The sequence below is a fragment of the Pangasianodon hypophthalmus genome, chromosome 1, assembly GCF_027358585.1.
Source record: "Pangasianodon hypophthalmus isolate fPanHyp1 chromosome 1, fPanHyp1.pri, whole genome shotgun sequence".
NCBI lineage: Eukaryota > Metazoa > Chordata > Actinopteri > Siluriformes > Pangasiidae > Pangasianodon > Pangasianodon hypophthalmus.
The window spans coordinates 12711209-12730475 of record NC_069710.1 but is presented as its reverse complement, the minus strand read 5'-3'; the positions used below and the strand labels follow the sequence as shown (position 1 = coordinate 12730475).

General features: G+C 37.0%; 2 protein-coding genes across 6 annotated transcripts in view; one reads left to right on the top strand and one right to left on the bottom strand.

The window, feature by feature from the left end:
* The window catches only part of srcin1b (SRC kinase signaling inhibitor 1b), a 60044-nt gene extending 45384 nt beyond the window's left edge, over positions 1-14660 (top strand). The window contains 6 exon segments of the mRNA XM_053234250.1: positions 785-927; positions 1842-2027; positions 2395-2448; positions 2450-2518; positions 4624-4767; positions 9909-14660. Of these exon segments, the coding sequence (XP_053090225.1) occupies positions 785-927; positions 1842-2027; positions 2395-2448; positions 2450-2518; positions 4624-4767; positions 9909-9914 (602 nt within the window). The 3' untranslated portion in view covers positions 9915-14660.
* A 125-nt stretch (positions 14661-14785) lies between these two features.
* The window catches only part of fmnl1b (formin-like 1b), a 39656-nt gene continuing 35174 nt past the window's right edge, over positions 14786-19267 (bottom strand). For 3 of the 5 annotated variants that reach the window (XM_034311164.2, XM_034311174.2, XM_034311273.2), the window contains exons 21-26: positions 19047-19176; positions 18773-18936; positions 18566-18667; positions 17973-18074; positions 17088-17202; positions 14786-16662 (exon numbers count right to left, since the gene is read on the bottom strand). In XM_034311164.2, the coding sequence (XP_034167055.2) occupies positions 16562-16662; positions 17088-17202; positions 17973-18074; positions 18566-18667; positions 18773-18936; positions 19047-19176 (714 nt within the window). In that variant the 3' untranslated portion in view covers positions 14786-16561. Of the gene's footprint in view, positions 16663-16764; positions 16887-17087; positions 17203-17972; positions 18075-18565; positions 18668-18772; positions 18937-19046; positions 19177-19267 lie in introns of all 5 variants that reach the window. The other 2 variants (XM_034311206.2, XM_034311310.2) reach the window with 1 other exon arrangement.

Below are 19267 nucleotides of genomic sequence, written 5' to 3'. Positions count from 1 at the left end.
CAAGTATGCTGGAGAACGACTCCCACCCCATGCATGAAACTCTGGTGGCACTGGGCAGCTCCTTTAGTGACAGGCTGCTCCGCCCTAAGTGTGGGAAGGAGCGGTATCGCAGGTCCTTCCTCCCTGCTGCTGTGAGACTGTACAGCCAGCACTGCTCCCAGCAGACCCCACCACTTAACTGGACAATAAATCTCTGGTACTAACTGGAAAGTAAATCTTTGGTAACCCCCCATCTCATGGGAACAGTGCAATAATGCAGTGTCACTTTAATACTGTTGTGTGTTTGTGTTTTTGTGCATTCTTGGTGTGTCTCTTTTATATTTTTTATACTTACATATTTTTAAATTTTTTTTATATCTTTATATCTGCTGCTGTAACAATGCAAATTTCCCCATTGGGGACGAATAAAGGATTATCTTATCTTATCTTATCTTATCTTATCTTATCTTATCTTATCTTATCTTATCTTATCAGCTGTATGTTTGGATCATGTCATACATTATAAAATGGGTTTAGCTAAACACTGTAAGTTTGAGTCCCCGACCTTCTTTGTCACAGAAAATCTTTAAATAATTTGTCCAGATTTGTATAATGTGACTGAGGTTACTATTATTACTAATTAACATGTCAGAATTTTGCTGCTCTAATAACTCAGCCAGAGCAATCTATCATTTGTTATAATATTTGCAATACCAATATCTCAGAGGGTTACACCATACCAATGAGCCCATCTGACCAGTCTATCCTGTGTGCTGTTTGTGTTGTATGGACTGAATGACCATAGGGGAGTTGACAGTTCCACGGTACCGAACAGAGAAACCGTCCAAGTCTCCACCACCTCCACCGCCACGCCGCAGTTTCCCATCAGGGCACAGGCTCACGACCAACAGCAGTGGCGAGGTTGTCATTGTTAACAAGAGTGTTAATGTAAGGAATATATTTACTTTTTAAAATTTTTTCTCAAATCCATAATGTGCTCTAGTTTATCTTCTGACAGGTAATTAATTCAAATAGCTTCGCTTCTTGTGGCATGAAGTGACACAGGATGTCAGTTTTTCATCACATAGTTTGAGTATTGCCAAATATTTTCATTATCAAATTATGTCTCTTTTCTCAATTTGTCGTTGTAGCCCTGCTGTACTTCAGCTATCTCATTTACATAGTGTTTCCTCCCTCTAATTTGCATGTGACACCATTCACACAATTCTTCTTCCTAAGTGACCTGCAATACACAAGTAACATTCATGCTATTTATCCAATTTCACATGCAAATTAGGACTTGTTTAGTTATTTGAGATCTTAGCAAATCAGGGTCATGGTGTTTTAATGTGTCAGTGTTGTTTTGCATTCTTTAGCTTGTTGAATTCAATAGCAGGTTCACCAGCTAGCTAACTAACAGTTGAAAAGAAATAGGCAGTCAATCTTCAACTGTTTTCAACTGGTACAAAGATGTGTTTGATTGATGGATCTTGCACTAGGATTGTGATTACTATAGAATTTCTCTGGGACTTAAGTACCCAATTTTTAAAATAAAGTCAATGGTAAGTTAATGTTGGAAGCTTTATAGTATGTACATTTTATACATATTTTTTCAAAACCTTTTTTTTCAAAACATAGTGCTTACAGTATGTCTGACCTTCAATTCACCTATACTTATGCAGATTTATTCAAATATAAAATGGAACATTGAAACATTAAATGGTAAACATCCAAAAATAACAAAAGATTTTGTGCTTTGTTGTGGTTAAAAATGTACAGTGTGTATTCGTTTAATATTTGTGAAACCATTTGAAGATATCATGGCTATTTCCAAACTCTCCTTTACTGTCTGCTCTCTACAGAAACCTGAAAAGAATGAAAACTGTGAGGAGTCAGATGTACAAATCCAGTCTCAGACTCCACCTGTTAAACTTAGACGACCTTCGACCTCTGATGGGCCCCGACCCTCCTCCACGCCACCAGTTATTGCTGCTTCTGGGATGAAGGAGGATGAGGATGAGGAGGAGAAGATCATGGCAGAGCTTGAGGTAAAATATGGATGAAAAAGTTGTTCTAGAAGTCTAGGTAGTGTGCTGTGAAAAACAAATCTTATTCTCATAAGATTTACTTATTTTTTTTTATTATTATGGCCATGATACTACGTTTCAGTGATGCAGTAATGTGTTATTGCTCAAAGCACTCAGTGTTATTTGTTTTTGTCTTGGTCCCCTAAGAATTATTGTATAGTTATCATCTCATTATGTTTTTTGGACTTAATTTAGTGAAGAATAACCAGCGGAGAAATGTAAATGCACAAAAATGTCAATGAAGCAACCAATTACGAGCTTAACATTAGTCATATCTCAATTTCTCCTTACACACATGCACACACACACACACACACTCATGTGGCAGATCTTCCAGCCAGCACTGGTAAGGCCCATCACCCCCAAAGTCCATCAACTTCCACCAGTCCACCAGTCCCGAGAGCAGCGCTCCCAGTTTGGGTCAGTGGACATGCAGCAGTTTGTGGTTAGAGGTAACCAGTTAATTCACCCTCAAAACCTCTCCCAGTTTTCATTCTGCTTAGATTCTAATATTCATGATATACTGGATACGCTGGCAACTTTTTGAGATAATTTCTACAGAATTTTATACTACACTGCTGTTGAATTCTTAAATCTGATTGGTCAGAAGGGGCTGGTTCTATAGTAACCACATACAGAAGGACTTGTATGGTAGACACACCTTATAATCATGAAAACAGATTTAGAACATATACTTGTAAATATAGTGGAGTTTTCTGAAAGGAGATGTTTATTTAACATTTAAGGAAGGAGTCTCCAGTGTCAGCACTTTATAACAGTCAGAGGTAATGCTGTACCCTTTCTGCCACAGAGGATGTTGTGCCTTCTTGGTAACATGACAAGCTGCATTTTCTATTAATTTTAAGAAGTTTATAGCTGCTGTTACATAACTATTATTATATTACTGCAGATGTTACACAATGTTGAACTTACCTATAAATGCATAACAAGTATGACATGTCAGGAATAAAACACTTCTGGATGTGCTTTAATAGGAAAATAATCAAAGTTGCTATTATTTTCTCATAACAGCACTTCCTGTAGTGTTTTATTCCCTACTTATTATATGACTATTTTAACTGGTCGGTTTTTTTGTAATGTAACTGGACAGCTGAGTCACAAAGAACACAATCTTTAAGTATTTAGGTCAACAATCAGTTCAGAAAACCCTTTATTTTTAAATATATATAATTGCTTTCTAACATAGCTATGTAATATGTAGCTTTATGCTTGTGCTGAACCTTTCTTCCATTAGTATTTAAAAAAAGGGAATGAAATAAATAACCGTTAGTATTTTCATTTCAGATTATAGATTAAACATTTAATTAACATGCCTCAAAAAGTTGCCAATATATGATGGACATAAATGAACTTATACATAGCTCAAACTGAAGTCTTAATCTCTTCCTTTTCTCCTTTTTTCTCTCACTCTCTCGCTGCATCTTTCTAAAAAAATGTATTGAAATGAGCTCAAGCAGGAAATTGCATCATAAAATCCAATATCCAAAATCCATTGCAATGAATTCCCCTTTATATATTATTGCTGTTCATTACATGTCAAAATATGTACATTGTAACATATAGTGCTACTGTACAATGTACATCTTTTATTTATTATTATACCAGTACTAGAGCTCCTCTTGAAAAATTTGATCTCTGCAGGCTTTTACACCACAGCGCTGTTGAATTCCTAATTCTGATTGGTCAAATGGTGTTGATTAATTTCCTGTAACAGAAGCTCTTTCTGGGTGTAATTCAAATCATGGCTTCATATTAAAGCGCTTGTTCTAATACGTTATCGTTTCTATAGTAACAAAGTACACATGGACTTGTCCACATAAAGAGATAGTGAGTAATTGTTGATATGGTAAAGTTTTCTGCGAGGAGATGTTTCATTAACATTTTTAGAAGGAGTCTACACTGTAGTGTCAGAGCTAAAGCTGTTGATTATTTTCGTATAACAGCAGACTCTAAAGTGTTTTATTCCTGATTATACTGTATATGGTGAATCAAATAGTACAACAAAACTGAAAGAACGCTTTCTATAAAATAATTGTTGGTAATATGTTATCTTTTTTTTGTAAGTGCATATTTTATATTGCATGGACCTCCAGATAACCTATGCGGAATGAAACTCTGCTAAACAACTTCTGGATCCCACGCTGCTTTGCTTAATTGCTCTGTTGGACCACTTCAGCCTGGGCGGTTTGTGTAAGAGTGTTTTGGTTGCTTTCTTGTTGGCTGGTGTAATTTACGACAGTGTCAGCTTCGCTGTTTAGACATTTTGTGTGTGGGCGAGCGACACACAAAGTGTGTGTTTTCTGTTGTTCACGGCATGGGGTAATATGTTACAGCGAACTCCCCTGGTGGAACTGTCATAACAGAAGGGAGTGGAAAAAGAGAGCATGTTTTTTTTTTTTTTTTTTAAACACAAACATGCTAGGTGTCAATTTGCTTTTCCTTTATATCTTACTCTTTAGAGATAGTGAACTTCTTTGTTTTTCTTCTTGTCTTCCAGCACCTTTTGTATTAAATTGTTTTTTTTCTCCTCATCCAGAATGCAGGCACTCCTCCAGCGTCGGCTAAGACGGTGTCTTTGTCGTCGACGTCATCGTCATCATCGTCTCGCTTGAAGCAGCTGCAGCAGAGCAGTTTGGAGCGGAAAAACAGGAAGCAGCGTGAGCAGCAGGGCCAGCAGCAGGTATTTCACTTCTAACAGCTACTGGCGCTAATGCTTCCGACCAAACCTGACGCCTGAGCTAGGACTGAGTGCTACCTGCTACGCTAGCACTATACCCAGTGAAGCTTGCTAGCTGAGCGCTAGTCTGTTTTTGCTAGCACTTAAGGACATTTGAATTCGACAGCTAAGCACAATTAGGATCACCTGTGAAGTCTGAAGCTAAACGTTTTTTTGACCATGGGCATGATGTCTACCTCTCTGCAGGGGGTTCAACTGTTCAGCAGACCCCATTGTCTTTTCATTTAAGCGTCTTATTATATTGCTCTCAGGATTTTTTTTTTTTGCTTCCTCCATCTTCTTCCTAAACAGCACCACTCCATAGTCATGCTGCGAGATCACACAAACTTCCTGTTATGGACTAAGAGAGCCAAATCCACAAAAGATAAAATAACTGTTGCATCACATTGCTCACATAATGCACTCACTTTTATTTTCTCCTTCTCTCTCACTCTTGTGTATGGCTGCAGTCCACCGAGACTGATTCCAGTGTTGACTTTTACCTTCTGTTAAAAAGGGTTATTTAATCTTTTCCATCATTACAAACTGCACCCCAGGGCTTCCTGCTTTCTACATTTAAAGGGGTTTTGCCCTTGTGTCATCTTCCCTATGGACTTTATCCAACATGCAGCTCTTTCTAGTATGCTGTGATCTCTAAAAAAAAGGCAATTATTACTATACCTTTATAATTTTTCCCTTACCGCAAGACAAATTAGGTGTTTAATCCCTTTGTTCAGATGTCCAACAATCTGTCTAAACCTGTGCTTAGAAGGTTTCTATGATTCAGTCATAGCATTTTAGCTAAAGCAGCAGTCACAGCAAACTTGAATATAATTTACTGAAAAGTAAATCTTGTGAACCAATAGTAAACAGGACTGGGCAGGACTGTGGTCTCTTTGGTTGGTAAATAAAAGAGAGGTGGTGCTAATTATTAAGTAGAGCTCACAACAGACCTTTGCCTTGCTGTTTTCTTACTGCTGCAGACAAATCTGCAAAAAGGAAAAAAAAAAAGTAGATGTCTAATCCACCGACATGTACTAGGGCCTTTGTGGTAAAATTTTAAAATGTGTGCTAGCACTTATATTCTTCAGACTATAGCGGGAAAAATCCAGATATTGCTATCTAGAGCATGTTTCCAAGCTTAAAAAGTGCAATCCGAACTCAAACCTGACCCTTTAAAATGTTTCAACTCAAACTTTTCTCACCTTTTGGCTATGTCACTGTGATAGTCATGGATAGTTGGTACAAAATGTAATTCAGAAGGTCTTGGCTAACAGGTAGTTACATGATGCTAATCAGTGGTTTTAAACTTCCATTAGTTTTAGCAAAACCAACAAAAGCGGGAAAATCTACCTGGTTCATCTAGACAAATATTGTCCTCAAATTCACTTGCAAGCTTGTAAGATATGAAAAAAAACCCAAAGTCTAAAACACACCATAGCAATTATTTAAAATGGACTAAATAACTAAAACCTCTGAAGAAAAAAAAATGTTTGGTTACAAAATGAAAGCAGAAGATGAAAGCAGAAGGTGAACACAAAAAGAAAAAGCACTCCAGAGATGAAGCAGAGAAAAGGGAAGCACTCCAAAGACTCGAGTGACTCTTATCTGCGAGGGCAGCTTTGCAAAGTCACAGCACACCAGCTATTGCCAAAGAAAGAAAATCATAGAAAAGGAGAGAGAGAGAGAGAGACAAGGTGGGAGAGGACAAGCAAGCAAGCACAGAGGGGAACAGAGAGAGCGCATTAGAGAGAGGGGTTAGGCCATTAGCAATCTCTGAAAACATTAGCCAGCTAGCTGACTGACAGCAGTCCACTGAGACTGGTTAATCCTCCGTAACTGATCCAAGGAGGAAATAGTGACAGTGGAAGACACGAGGAAGAAAACTGGAGAGAAACCAGACTCAAAAGGGAACACATCCTCTTCTGGGTAATGTGGAATAGTGGACCATCTACAACAGCAGACAGTGAATCACAAGTGTAGGAAGATCCAATCAGAAGTAGAGCATTAGGAAAGGCACCTTTACCTAAGAGAAAAGCTATTTAACAAAATGCCTTGGCTCAATGGTTTGTTGGGTTGTGCATGTAAAGCCAAAGTGTGCAAACTCACAGGTTGAATTCACCTAGAAAAATTGAGGCAAGGTGAAAGTAATGGCAACTAAATGTATCTTTCATGTCCTGCGCCATTTCCATCTCAGTGAATTCACTTTTCCCCCAGGTGAATTTCATTTGCCATAGCAAAGGATCAAAAAACATAAATGCTACAGCTAAACCATAGCATTGCAGCATCTGTCAGCGAGCATCTTTCAGTGGTTCACACTGATTACATCATGCTGTCCATCCATTTGATGAAGCACAGTACACAGCACTGGTACCAACATTTACATTTAACATTTGCTACGCTGATACGACAGGCACCTGAAAACTACACTTTTCCCACTATTTCAGATAAAGCAGCAGTCAGACCCAAACACAAATAAAATTGCCAACTAACTGAAGGGGAAAGGACGTGTGGCATGAAAGTATAGGTTACTTTTTTGACTTTATCTAGGAGAATGTGAATCTATCAGCCTTGAGCTTGTGAGCCAATAGAAAAGAAGTGGGTGGGGCTGCGGTCTCTTTGGCTAGTAAAAAAATTGAGTTGCTGAGAAATATTAAGTAGCCTCACACAAGACCTTTGCCACACTGTTTTCTTAAAAAAAAAAAAAAAACTCACATAGATTATAATTATATTTTTTCTCTCTGCTTGCTAGTATTTATTTTGCTAGCAATGTTTGCAACTCTGAATACTTCATTAATGCGTCAATGAAATTTATAAGCTTGTTGACCCAATCCCCCTACAGTGGTCTATACAGTAACCACTTCTCTTGTCTCGATACAGTAACAAAGCAACCATTGAGATGGAGCCAGGGATACCTCCCAAGAGATTTAGTGAGGGGGCCTTGGCTAGGCTGTGTTAAAATCAGTGTTGGAGGGCATGTCTGGATTTAGACAGTTTCATTCAGCCTGTCTGAAGAATGGCAAAAGCTCACTGAACCCTATTTAACCATTCAGTTTGGTCATCACGCACTGTGTGATGTGAGCACCACGGACGAAACCGCAGCATGACGCAGATGCCAACCATCTGTCAGAGATGCATTAGAGCCAGGCAGCTTCTGCCTTGTACCCAGCCAGAGGTCAGGCTAATTTGGCATGCTAGCTGCCCTGTTTGCTGCCTCTTCACAGAAAACAGCCTTTATATAGGTCTGTATCTTAGTAGCAATCCTGGTAATAAATCTAATTAGTCCTCTGTCTGTCAGCCATTTTGGCTAAAGAAAGCAGCAGCATGATGTGTAAGCCACCATGGCTGTGGAAATTAGACTGAAGGGAATGAATGTTTTATTCATGAAAAGTCAAATGGATTGCTCCTAAATACCACAAAGTCCTTGATTAGCATCTGAAGATGCCACTAGCCAAGTTCTGGCTTTTGTGAACAATTTATACTGTGTGTATGTTCATGATTTAAGCCTATTTTCTTGTGTGCTGAAGTTCTTTTGCTTAGCAGAACACTGCTCTTTTGATTAGTCACTTAACAAAAGTTCTGGTGGAAGAATATATCATTAAATAATGAGCAAAAGGATAAAATATTTCACAAAGGAAAATATGACACTTCCAGAGTTGAAATTAGTTGGGAGAAAGTATCTTTAATCTCAGAGTATAGAGTATACCTCAAAGCAGATGCTCAAATCCTCTGGAGAATGTTTGTTTTCGTAGCATTCGTTTCAAGCCAACATTGGTTTTTTTGGTGCTGTGGGAGAAATTTCTCACTCTCTACACGGTCTCAGAGGCAGGCTAAGATCACGAAGCTAGTATGAAGTCGAGCAGGTAACATGTAAATCAAACATACTTTTTACACAAAAATGATGTGTATGAATCATTTCATTTTCTGTAAGCAATACTGTTTCTGATCAGAACTAACACATCGACAAGAAATAAACTACAAGCAAGATGAGCGACTTGTCATTTGTTAGTGTGAACATAGAGTTGCTACAAAAGTAGGCTAATGTAGCTAACACGTATTAGAGGTCTGTCTCACCTGAAATCTTTTCCATAGCTCATTGCTGCACTACTTAAATCTTCATGTACTTTCATCAAATTACATTATTAATCTACATAATCCAAGCAGTGATCTCCGGGGTCCAAGCACTTTTTGCAAGTTCTTGCCAATTTACATAGAACAGGAAAGAGCCTGTAGATGAACATAATGTTTCATGCTTCTTCATGCCAATTCAGTGCTAACTGTGCTGAATTACCTGCTGAAAGCTGATTGGCTGATGGCAGCAGTAACATGGTCATGGTTTTGATGGATCCGGAGCCTATTCCAGGACCCCATGATTTGTAATAATATTCTACCCCTATTAAACTCCTAAACTCACCAAACTTTCTAAACATTCCTTCCTCTCATAGCTTAGTATATTTCTGATTAGTTTCAGCATAATTACTGAATAATTTATAGTACTCACTGAATAACATGCTTTATAATGAAAAACCGAATAACAAGGTTGATGAGTTGAAGTGATTAACATTACACTTAAATTTGTAAACACTGACAATACCTGCTATATAGTAAAACTTTTATTACCACATTAGCCTCAAAGCTGTAATGCAAATCTTAAGAAGCAATGTAGAATCCAAACACGCCGTGGCTGATCCACTACATTTGAGGTAAGGGGAAAATTGTGTCAAATTGATTTCTAACCAAAGCATCCCAAAGAATTTGATGTATTCATCTCTCTTTTTTGGGGGTCACAGAATAATTCCGCAATATGTTATAATTTTGATGAATAGTTTTCACTATATTTTGTTGAAAGTACTGAAACTGAAAGGTGTGACCAAAATTTTAACCAGTACTATATAGCAGGAAGTCCTCGAACACTGTTTGTATGTGACTGTTTTTAGTTTTTACAATTTTGGCCATAAGATCCAATTAACAGTTTTGTCTCTTCTCTTCTTTCTACCCTCGCTCACCTCTCCTTACTTGCTTGCTTCATGCTTGCACTTCTCTCCTCTGGCTAATCCACATTCTGTCATTGCTTAAATGATATGCACCTTTTTGGCATGCATCAGGCATAACCAAATGCTGTGCTTCATGCCCCAAAGAAAGGAAAAGATACAGATTATGCCCTACTCTCCTTCAAATAGGGTTTAGGACCTTAAACTTAAAATTTTTTTAACCTATCCTACTGAAGTATAGGTCTGAAATAAAGATTTGCTCTTTTTTCCTGAGGCATAACCCTTTTTGCAAACCAATTCCCGTGACCCTTTCTGGCCAATCACAGCCTCTTTCTCTCCTTACTGGCATGTTGCCATTAATTTCAGCCAATCACTGTCCTTCGCTCTGTCCTCCCCTGAGATCTGATCCTATCCAAGGTGATTAGACCATGAAGGTGAACCGTGAGGACGACGCATGCACCGGACCCTGAGTAGGACACTGAACGGCAGGCTTGCACATGTTATATCTAATACATTAGGGTAAGTTAGAGTAATTAATGTAATAATGTATCACTGTATGTACAGTAAAATAACATCAACATCAGCACCATGGGATATTTAACCTGTAGCCCATACACAGGTGTTAAGTGAGCAAATGTAATTAATATATTGAGATCAATTACTGGGAAAACTGGCATCTCACAAGCGAAAAGGTTTAGCGACAAATGAAATTTATTTTTTAATAAAAATTTAGCTTCTTTAGTTCTGCACTGGAGCTAAAAGTCTATATATATAGTTAACATAATAATAATAATAAGCTAATATAATATAACTAACCAGCACTAGAAGTGTATCTCACCCCAAAATCTTTTTGATAAATAAATACCAGACTCTTCCTATACTTAATTCTACATTATTAAACTATGTAATGGCATCATCACGTAGCTACTATAAGCTACATAAGCTACTACGTTTACTAAGGAATAAAACACGATGGGGTGTGCTGTCACAGAAACAATAATAATCAACAAAATCACCACCTGGAAGTAGATGGTTTTCCATTAATGTTTTATTCCTCTTACGCCACAGCAATTTGTCACCACTTACAATTTTTAAATGATTAATAAACATGGTACGTTTTATCATATTACGTTTTATTGTATTTACGTCTATAGGATGCTGTGGAACATCTAAGAAAAAAATCAGTTTCTGTTATCATTTATGTTATAGAAGCTATAAACAGACATTCCCTCACCAACCTCTTATTTTGTCTGACTTGAAGTATCAACAACAATAACAACAACAATAACAAACGCAGCTTGTCATGTTACAGAGAAACGGAAAAGTGCAAAGTTCTCTGTCCCGAAGATTTTCCTGAAGTTAAAAAACTTACTAAATTTTACAAAGCATTACAAACTGGAAACACTTTACAAAGAAAAAGTTAAATAAACGTCGCCTTACAGAAATCTTGACCATACCAATGATTAAATGTTTTTCTTTGTTAAATAATAGACTGCCATACAAGTATCTGCGCAAGTTGTTACTATAGAAACGATAACGTATTAAAACCAACGCATTAATATAAACCTGTAATTTGATTGCAACTGCTGCTGTAGAAAATGAATCAACAGCTTCCAACCAATCACAATCCATAATTCAACAGCGCTTCCAATATAAATCTAGCCTACATTTTGGAGGCGGGGCCCAGATGTTGTTTTGTTAAACCTCACTAATGTATACTCGACCACCAGGTAGCTAATTTATTAATATTTATTAGATAGACTTCCATGAATTGTTTTGCCTTGTAGCTTCAGTGCATGACTAAAAAAAGCAAACAGGTCTTAGCTAATCAACTATATTTGGGGGTAAAAGGGAAAATTGTGTAAATTCGATTTTTGTGCCACACCATACCTCTAAATGAACAGAAAAGTAACAATTATATAGCACTTACGGAGAGACCTCACTTTACACAAAATACAGATCATATATAAATTAGAAACTAACTGTGATAACTGTGACTAATTTAGATGTATTTATTACCAAAATTGTGTTTATGAAATATGCCTATATAGTGTTTGTATGATTAGAATCTTTTGTATTTTTGTATTTTAGAACGAAAGAGCGTGCTGAAAACCTGAAAAATACGAAATAATCAAAAGTTTGAAAAAAGGGTAACCTGTGGAGTGAGTTGTGCTTATTTTCAGGACGAGTGTTACAGAAAGTTAACATGCTATATTCAGAGTTAATCTTCAGAGTATATTCTAATAATTCTAATGATGAGTAACAACCGAGTGCACAAGAATCTGAATGATAAAGTGATAAAACCCTATTTTTACAAACCCCAGCCATTTCAGTTCTCTTTTTAAATCATTAATAATTGGAATGGTTTCTGATTTTTAATTCAAATTTTATTTATGCTTGGATCTTGCTTAAAAAAACACAAGATAAAGGCGTTTTATGTGTAAACGAGATAAAGACAATCAGAGCTGGTTTAGACGTGATTGTACATGTATTTTACACACTATAAGATGCATACAGAAAGCTCCGCCCACTTTTTGTCTCAGCATTTGTGGCATAGTTGTAGAAATTACATTAAAGTTATTTTTATTTTATGTTCCTATGTTGTTGTAGTCTAGTAAAGTTTTTGTCCCATTATTGTTGCCGTACTTCAGGGCTGTATGGTTTTTGTTAGTTTTTGTGTTGCCATATTTCAGGGCAGCACTCTTTTTATCTCATTAGTGTTGCTGTAATTAAGGTCTGTATTGTTTTTGTCTCATTATTTTTGCCCTATTTCAGGGCAGTATTGTTTTTTCCCATTAGAATTGCCATAGTTAAGGTCTGTGTTCATTTTTTTCCCATTTGTTTTGCTGCCTTGTTGCTTTTTGTCCCTTTAGTGTTGCCACGCCAGTAGTTTTTCTCCCATTAGTTTCACCTTAGTTCAGGGCAGTATTGTGTTTGTCCCAATAGTTTTGACTTCCTGTTATTTTTTTGTCCTGTTAGGGTTGCTGTACTTAAAGGACTTTGTTGTTTTTTGTTCTAATAGTGATGCCACCCTGTTAGTTTTTGTCCCATTAGTGTTGCCATAGTGAAGGTCTGTATTGTTTTATTCCCATTAGTGTTGCTGCCCTTTTTGTCCTGTTAGTGTTACTGTAGTTAAGGGGTATATTCTTTTTGTCTTATTACTTTTCCTGCCCCATTATTTTTTGTTCCGTTAGTGTTGCCACACTTCAGAGCTGTATTGTTTTTATCCCATTAGTATTGCTGCCTTGTTACTTTTTGTCCCTTTAGTATTGCTGTACTGGTCTGGATTGTTTTACTCCCATTAGGTTTGCTGCACTGTTACTTTTGTTCTGTTAGTGTTGCCATAATTAAGGCCTGTATTGTTTTTGTCTCATTAAAGTTGCTGTAGTTAAGGGCTGTATTACTTTTGGCTCATTAGTTTTGCCTCCTTGTTACTTTTTTCCTGTTAGTGTTGCCAACCCATTCGCTTTTGTCCCATTTGTTTTTATCCTGTTAGTTTTGCTGTACTTGGCCTGTCATTTTTCTTCCATTAGCTGCCCTATTTGTTTTTGTCCATTTTATTTAAACCTAAACCTTTGATACAATCCTGATATTAATCTACAAGAAATGCATCTCTCCAATTTTTATGTTTTGCTAGCAGTAGTGTACCTTTAAATAACCTTCCAATAACTGTATCATAACTCTTGGATTAGCAGAGCTACCAGAAACCCATTAAAGCTTATACGTACAAAAGACAAATAAACATTGTTTTGCGTCTTAGAGTTTGGAAAATACCATGAATGAGACTTACTAAATGATTTATAATTGCAGTGGACCCATAGTCGTTGCTGCTAGTCCTGCTAAAGTGGATTTTACAAAACTATCGACTGAGACACCGAGCCAGTTTGATTCACCTTTGAAAATGTGGCCACTGGCATAAATAAAGATACTTTCTTTTGTATGCATTGCACTTTAAAAAAAAAAAAGGTTTAATTCTTGGGTACTAGCCAACAAAAATCACCAGTGCATGACACAGAAGCACAGTTCTCTTGGCTCTTCAATCTGCTTGTCTGCAAAATATAATGTCGCGGATAAAGCACATGTAGGGGTCTCAGAATGAAAGTGTGAAAAAAATGTTAACTGTACATAGACTGTGCTAATCTAGTGTACTAATTTAGTGACTTTGTATGTAAGATTTTTAAAAAAAATAAATATTAATAACAAGATGTTAGTGAGAAAACAATCCGAGCTCACACAAAATTCGTAAGATTTCTAACAAGCGAAGGCAATTCATTTCATTTGGATGAAGTTTTACACCCACATGCTTTGAATCCTTACCTTATCCATTCGGCACTTTTCATACAAGGCGGCTCAAGTGAATTCTTACGAATTTTGCCGCTGTGAGACCACGTTGGCGAAACTGCATGTACAGTATATCTGAAGTCTGCATGCAGAAGCAACTCTGTAAGCTGTTTTTGAGTGTAAAATAGAAATGAATTCTGTATAAAAAAGATATTTTTTTGTTAAAGATAGTATCATTCTGTATGTGTCGGTGGGCTGATCTCACTCGCTTTACTGTTGTCTGTAACCTTGTAACTAAAACAATTGTTAAAAACTGACAAACCACGAGCGATTTACTGTATTTCGCTAGCTAGGAGATATCCAGTAGCTCATCCATGTTAAAGAATGTGTCGAGTGTTTACAAAATAACCATGTGATTATAACAATAATGACTGAATGCACATTTTGACCAATACGAATACAGCTGTATGGAGAAATTATAATGCTGCTCTTGTGGGGGAAAAAAATTAAACTTATGTACCAGAGACTGTTGGTTTTGTATATTACTGTTGTGTTTTTGTGAGTATTAAAGTGTTCAATCTTGTATTACTGTCTCGAGCGATCACTGAATGCCAATCTTTATCATCCTGCTCTCTTTATTATCTTTATTACTCTGTGTTACATAAATCACAGAAAAGTGATTGGGTCCTGGTGTAATAATTTAACCATACATATAATTTAATACACCCACCCACCACTTTAATAGGAACACATGTACACCTGCTCATTCATGCAGTTATCCAATCATGTGGCAGAAGTGCAATGCATAAAATCATGCATATTTTATGTGAGTAGAAAGGCCTTGTTGATGAGAGAGGTCAGAGGAGAATGGCCAGGCTGGTTTGACCTGACAAAAAGGCTATGGTAACTCAAATAACCACTCTTTACCACCATGGTGAGCAGAAAAGCATCTCAGCACATTGAATCTTGTGGTGGATGGGCTACATCATTAGAAGAACACATGACATTACACTCCTGTCAGCCAAGAACAGGGCTCTGAAGCTACAGTGGCCACAGGCTCACCCAAACTGGACAGTTGAAGATTGAAAAAATGTCGCCTACTAAGAATAAACTGGACGGTGAGTGTGTTTATATAATTTATAATATTGTATAGTATATATATTTTACTGTAAATTTCTATTTTTTATATAATGTTACTAAATTATAATAATGATTAAAAAATAATATTATGTAATGTTTTAGGACACATGTAATATTGCTTGCTTTTTATGTACGTAATCAGAAAAGGAATAATGAGCAGTCCTGGAAAAGGTTGAATGTAAAAATGCAGTAAACAATAAAAACTATACATTATATTTTTAAAATGATCCTTTCACAAATTGTCAGCAAGCAGCGTTGGCGCCTTACAGCTCCAGGGTCCTGGGTTCAATCCTGAGTGGAGTTCCTGTGCGTGTTCTGTGCATACTATAACTATTATTGTCTTTGTCTGTCCAGTGTATGATTTGTGTCTATTGCACTGTCTGATCCTGCTGTATTGTTTGTTTGTTGTACTGTCTGTTGTTGCTGTACTGTATGTTTTGGTGTTTACTGTGGTTCTGTTTGGTTGTTTTTTGGTTATGTTTTACTGTTTAATGTTGCACACTGGCACCAGACAAAAGCCAATTCTTGTGCACACAACTGGTAGCTAATAAAGTATTTCTGATTCTGGTTTTGATTATTATTGCATTATAACTACACATAATTATTACCATGTTATTGCCATGTTATAACTGTTATTACAGTGGTCTGTAATACTTCTTTATAACTGCACACTTATAACTATGTTATTACCATGGTCTAACCACATGTAAAGGTGTTATGTTATAACTATGTTATAACCACACATAACTGTTACCATGTTATTACCATGTTATAACTACATTATTTCTGTGGGCTAACTACGTGTCCAGGTACCATGTTCTTACAATGTCATAGCTATGTTATTACTGTGTAACAACTATGCAGGAGTATTACCATATTATTGTTGTGTCAAAACTATGTTATAACTGTGTTATAACTACAGACCATTAATGTGTAGTTATTCTAATCACTGAAGCCCATCTGTATGTCTTTGGATGCCTTTTATTGAATTATTTATTTAGGTTGCATATACATAAAGCAAGAGTACCCAATATAAAACACTTATTCGTTCCAACCGGTACATAAGCAAACATTATTGAAAATATATTGAGGCATTAATGTACATCAGAATAAGGACAATCTTTTAAAATCAAATCTTTGCAAGCATGACGATCACAATGCGCTGTTTTAAATACAGCGAATTAAAATCCAGTTTATGCAAGAGTCCGAATTATCAATCAATCTCTGACACTGAATTTGACAAATCTTGATTGTTGATTGTACAGTTAAACTATGTTTTATTACTCACGTAGCAGAAATAAATAAGTCAAATTCTCTGCATGTGTGTACATGCCTGTGTGTGTGTGTTAGAGAGAGATATCTGAAGACACTTGTAGCTTCTGTGCCGGTTTCCATTTGTAGCTGCGTCTCCCCCCATCGGCTCTTATGTAGGGCTGATTTCTCAGACCTGTACAGACACACACACACACACAAACACACACACACACACAGCGTCACTGCAAAATTCAAACAAAAACTAGTAAAAAGGCATAAAAAGGAAAATCACTACCAGAGAAAGGCGAGAAACAGAGAAAGAAGTCTATGAAGGACTCAAGTCATTGAACGTGGAGTCAGAGAGCAGCCGGGACGAGCGCTTCCCTGAACGAGCCGTGAAAGGAACAGCTTTCAAGGCTGAGAGATAGAGAGATGAGATGGTGAAGCAGAATAATTCAGAATATATGAGAATTGAGTCTTAAGAGGAAGGAACAGGAAAAAGGAAAGCTCATAAAGACAAACAGAAAAAGCTGCACTTTGTGGGCTGAGAGTTGCTAATATTTCACTAAATCAGAAATGAATGCTAATTCTAAGCTCTGGTGACTTTTGAGCCCTGACCTGTGATGATGTCCTCAATGGTGCCGTCCTTGCCCTCGCGCATCAGAGGGGACACCTGTCTTCGCTTCAGCTCTGCTATCAGGTCCACCTGCACCAAGCGCGGCATCATGGGCACCTGCCGAACAGTGAGAAATAAATGTTTATTGACAGGTTTGCTCTGGTCTCTGTATTTTTCTCTGTTTTAGTTTGGAAAATATGAATTTAGTGCTGTATTTCCAAAAAAAACCCCAAACATCAGCCAACTAAGAGGAGTTAAACTTTTCAAATCATGTTTTTTGAGTGCAGCGGTAAACTAGTATGGTCTGAGGATATGCAGTTTTCTTTTTAGCCCCTCCTTCTTTCTGTACCTTTCCATCTTAGGGTCATGTACCTTAATTTAGATTTTATATTTTTAGATTATTCCTTTTTTTTTTTTGCTCTTTAAGATTATATTCTCTCTGGTCCTTTTTCCTGTTCTTTCTTCAGTTCCTGAACCCTAACCCTAACTCACTTTAGGCCTTCTCTCTCATTTTTATTAGCTTTTTAAACCTCTATTTAATTAAAGTTTATTTGTATAGAGCTTGTAACAGAAATCCGGATGTTTTGATCCCTAATGGGGTCAATAAAATGGCGATAATAAAATGCGGAGCTCCTATGTAAAATGTGTGAAGTTTGGTAGGTCTGTTATTTTTTGACCTCGCTTTCTAAAGTGGTTTTATGCACCTATTTCACTCTGTACCTTTCTTTCTTAGGATCTTGTACCCCAACCTATAGTAGCTTTCCTTTCAAACTACCATTTTAACCTCTAATCTCTCTCTCTTTAGGCAGATTTTTCCACTCTGTTTCTTTTTTTCCTCCCTTTTTATGCTCTATCCTATTTCTTTTGGCCTGCTCTCTTATCTGTACCTTGCTTCCCATTTCGCCTGCGTCCAACATGGCTGTCTCTTTATTCTCATCACCTCCGATGAAACTGTCTCTCTTCCTTTGCTCATTCTCCTGTTCAGCCATCTAGGCAGAGAAGTCAGAGTTTGATCATGAGGTTCATTTACAAGAGCGCAAGCCCTACAAATACATACTAGAATGTTACTGTTAAATGATATTACATTGAATGGACATATAAATGGCTTAAGAGCACTAAATTAAAATGAATGCATCATTTTAAACCTTTAAAAATAATTGAATGCTAATAGTGAAAAATGTGCAAAACATCTCTACATCTTTAGCTGCAATGACTAATGAATATGCATGAATATGCAAATTAGAACGCCATTTCATCAGAAGACAAGATGCCACATAACGCTTCCTGAATCAGTTTTTTACACAAGTACTGATACAGTACAGTCAAATTAGTGCTGTATTTACAGCAAATGACACAAAAATCAGCCATCCAGGAGAGGTTAAACATTTAAAATCATATTTTGGGCAACTTAGTGTGGGAAACTAGGACCATAACAAGGTACTGTGGCATTATAACTGTTTTTTTCTGCTTGCTAAGTTACCTTATAAGCTTTAATGAACCTAATGAATATGAGGAAGAACATAGAAGGCGGAGTAGTTTTAGGATTCTCTCCAAAGTACTCCACCAGTGATTCATACACCTCCTAAAGAGACAGAGAGAGATGGAGGTGTTCTTTAAGCTCATGAATATTAGCATCAGTTTCATTACGTAAAGTTAAAATGTTTTTAAAAACAAAACAGATTCACACCTGGGCGGTTTTCGCGTCTTTAACCATGGCGTCCATCAGACTGCTATTGTTGGACAGGAAATCCCTCAGGATCGAATTGTCTTTCTGTTCCTCAAACTCTTTCCGAGTCACTTCCATTCCTTTCTCCAGTGCGCGCACGTCTAATAAAATGCTGTCCAGAGACACTGAGAGAGAAACACATGAGTCAGACTGTAGGACACTGGCTTATTAACAAATGCTTTGTACACACATTATATATATATATATGTATATGTGTGTGTGTGTGTGTGCTCACCCATTGCTGCTTTGTCCATAAAGTGCAGCTCAGTATGAAAGTTATGTAGATGTGGAAATTTCTCTTGTATGATGCTGACGAGGAAGTGCAGCAGCGTCTGTCTGCGATCTGTTGACTTTGTGTCCAGCAGCTGAGCAAAATATCGAAAAATAATTAACAAATTTCCAATAACAGCATGTCACGAAGTTGTTTATCCCTCTTACCACAGTACCACTGTAATT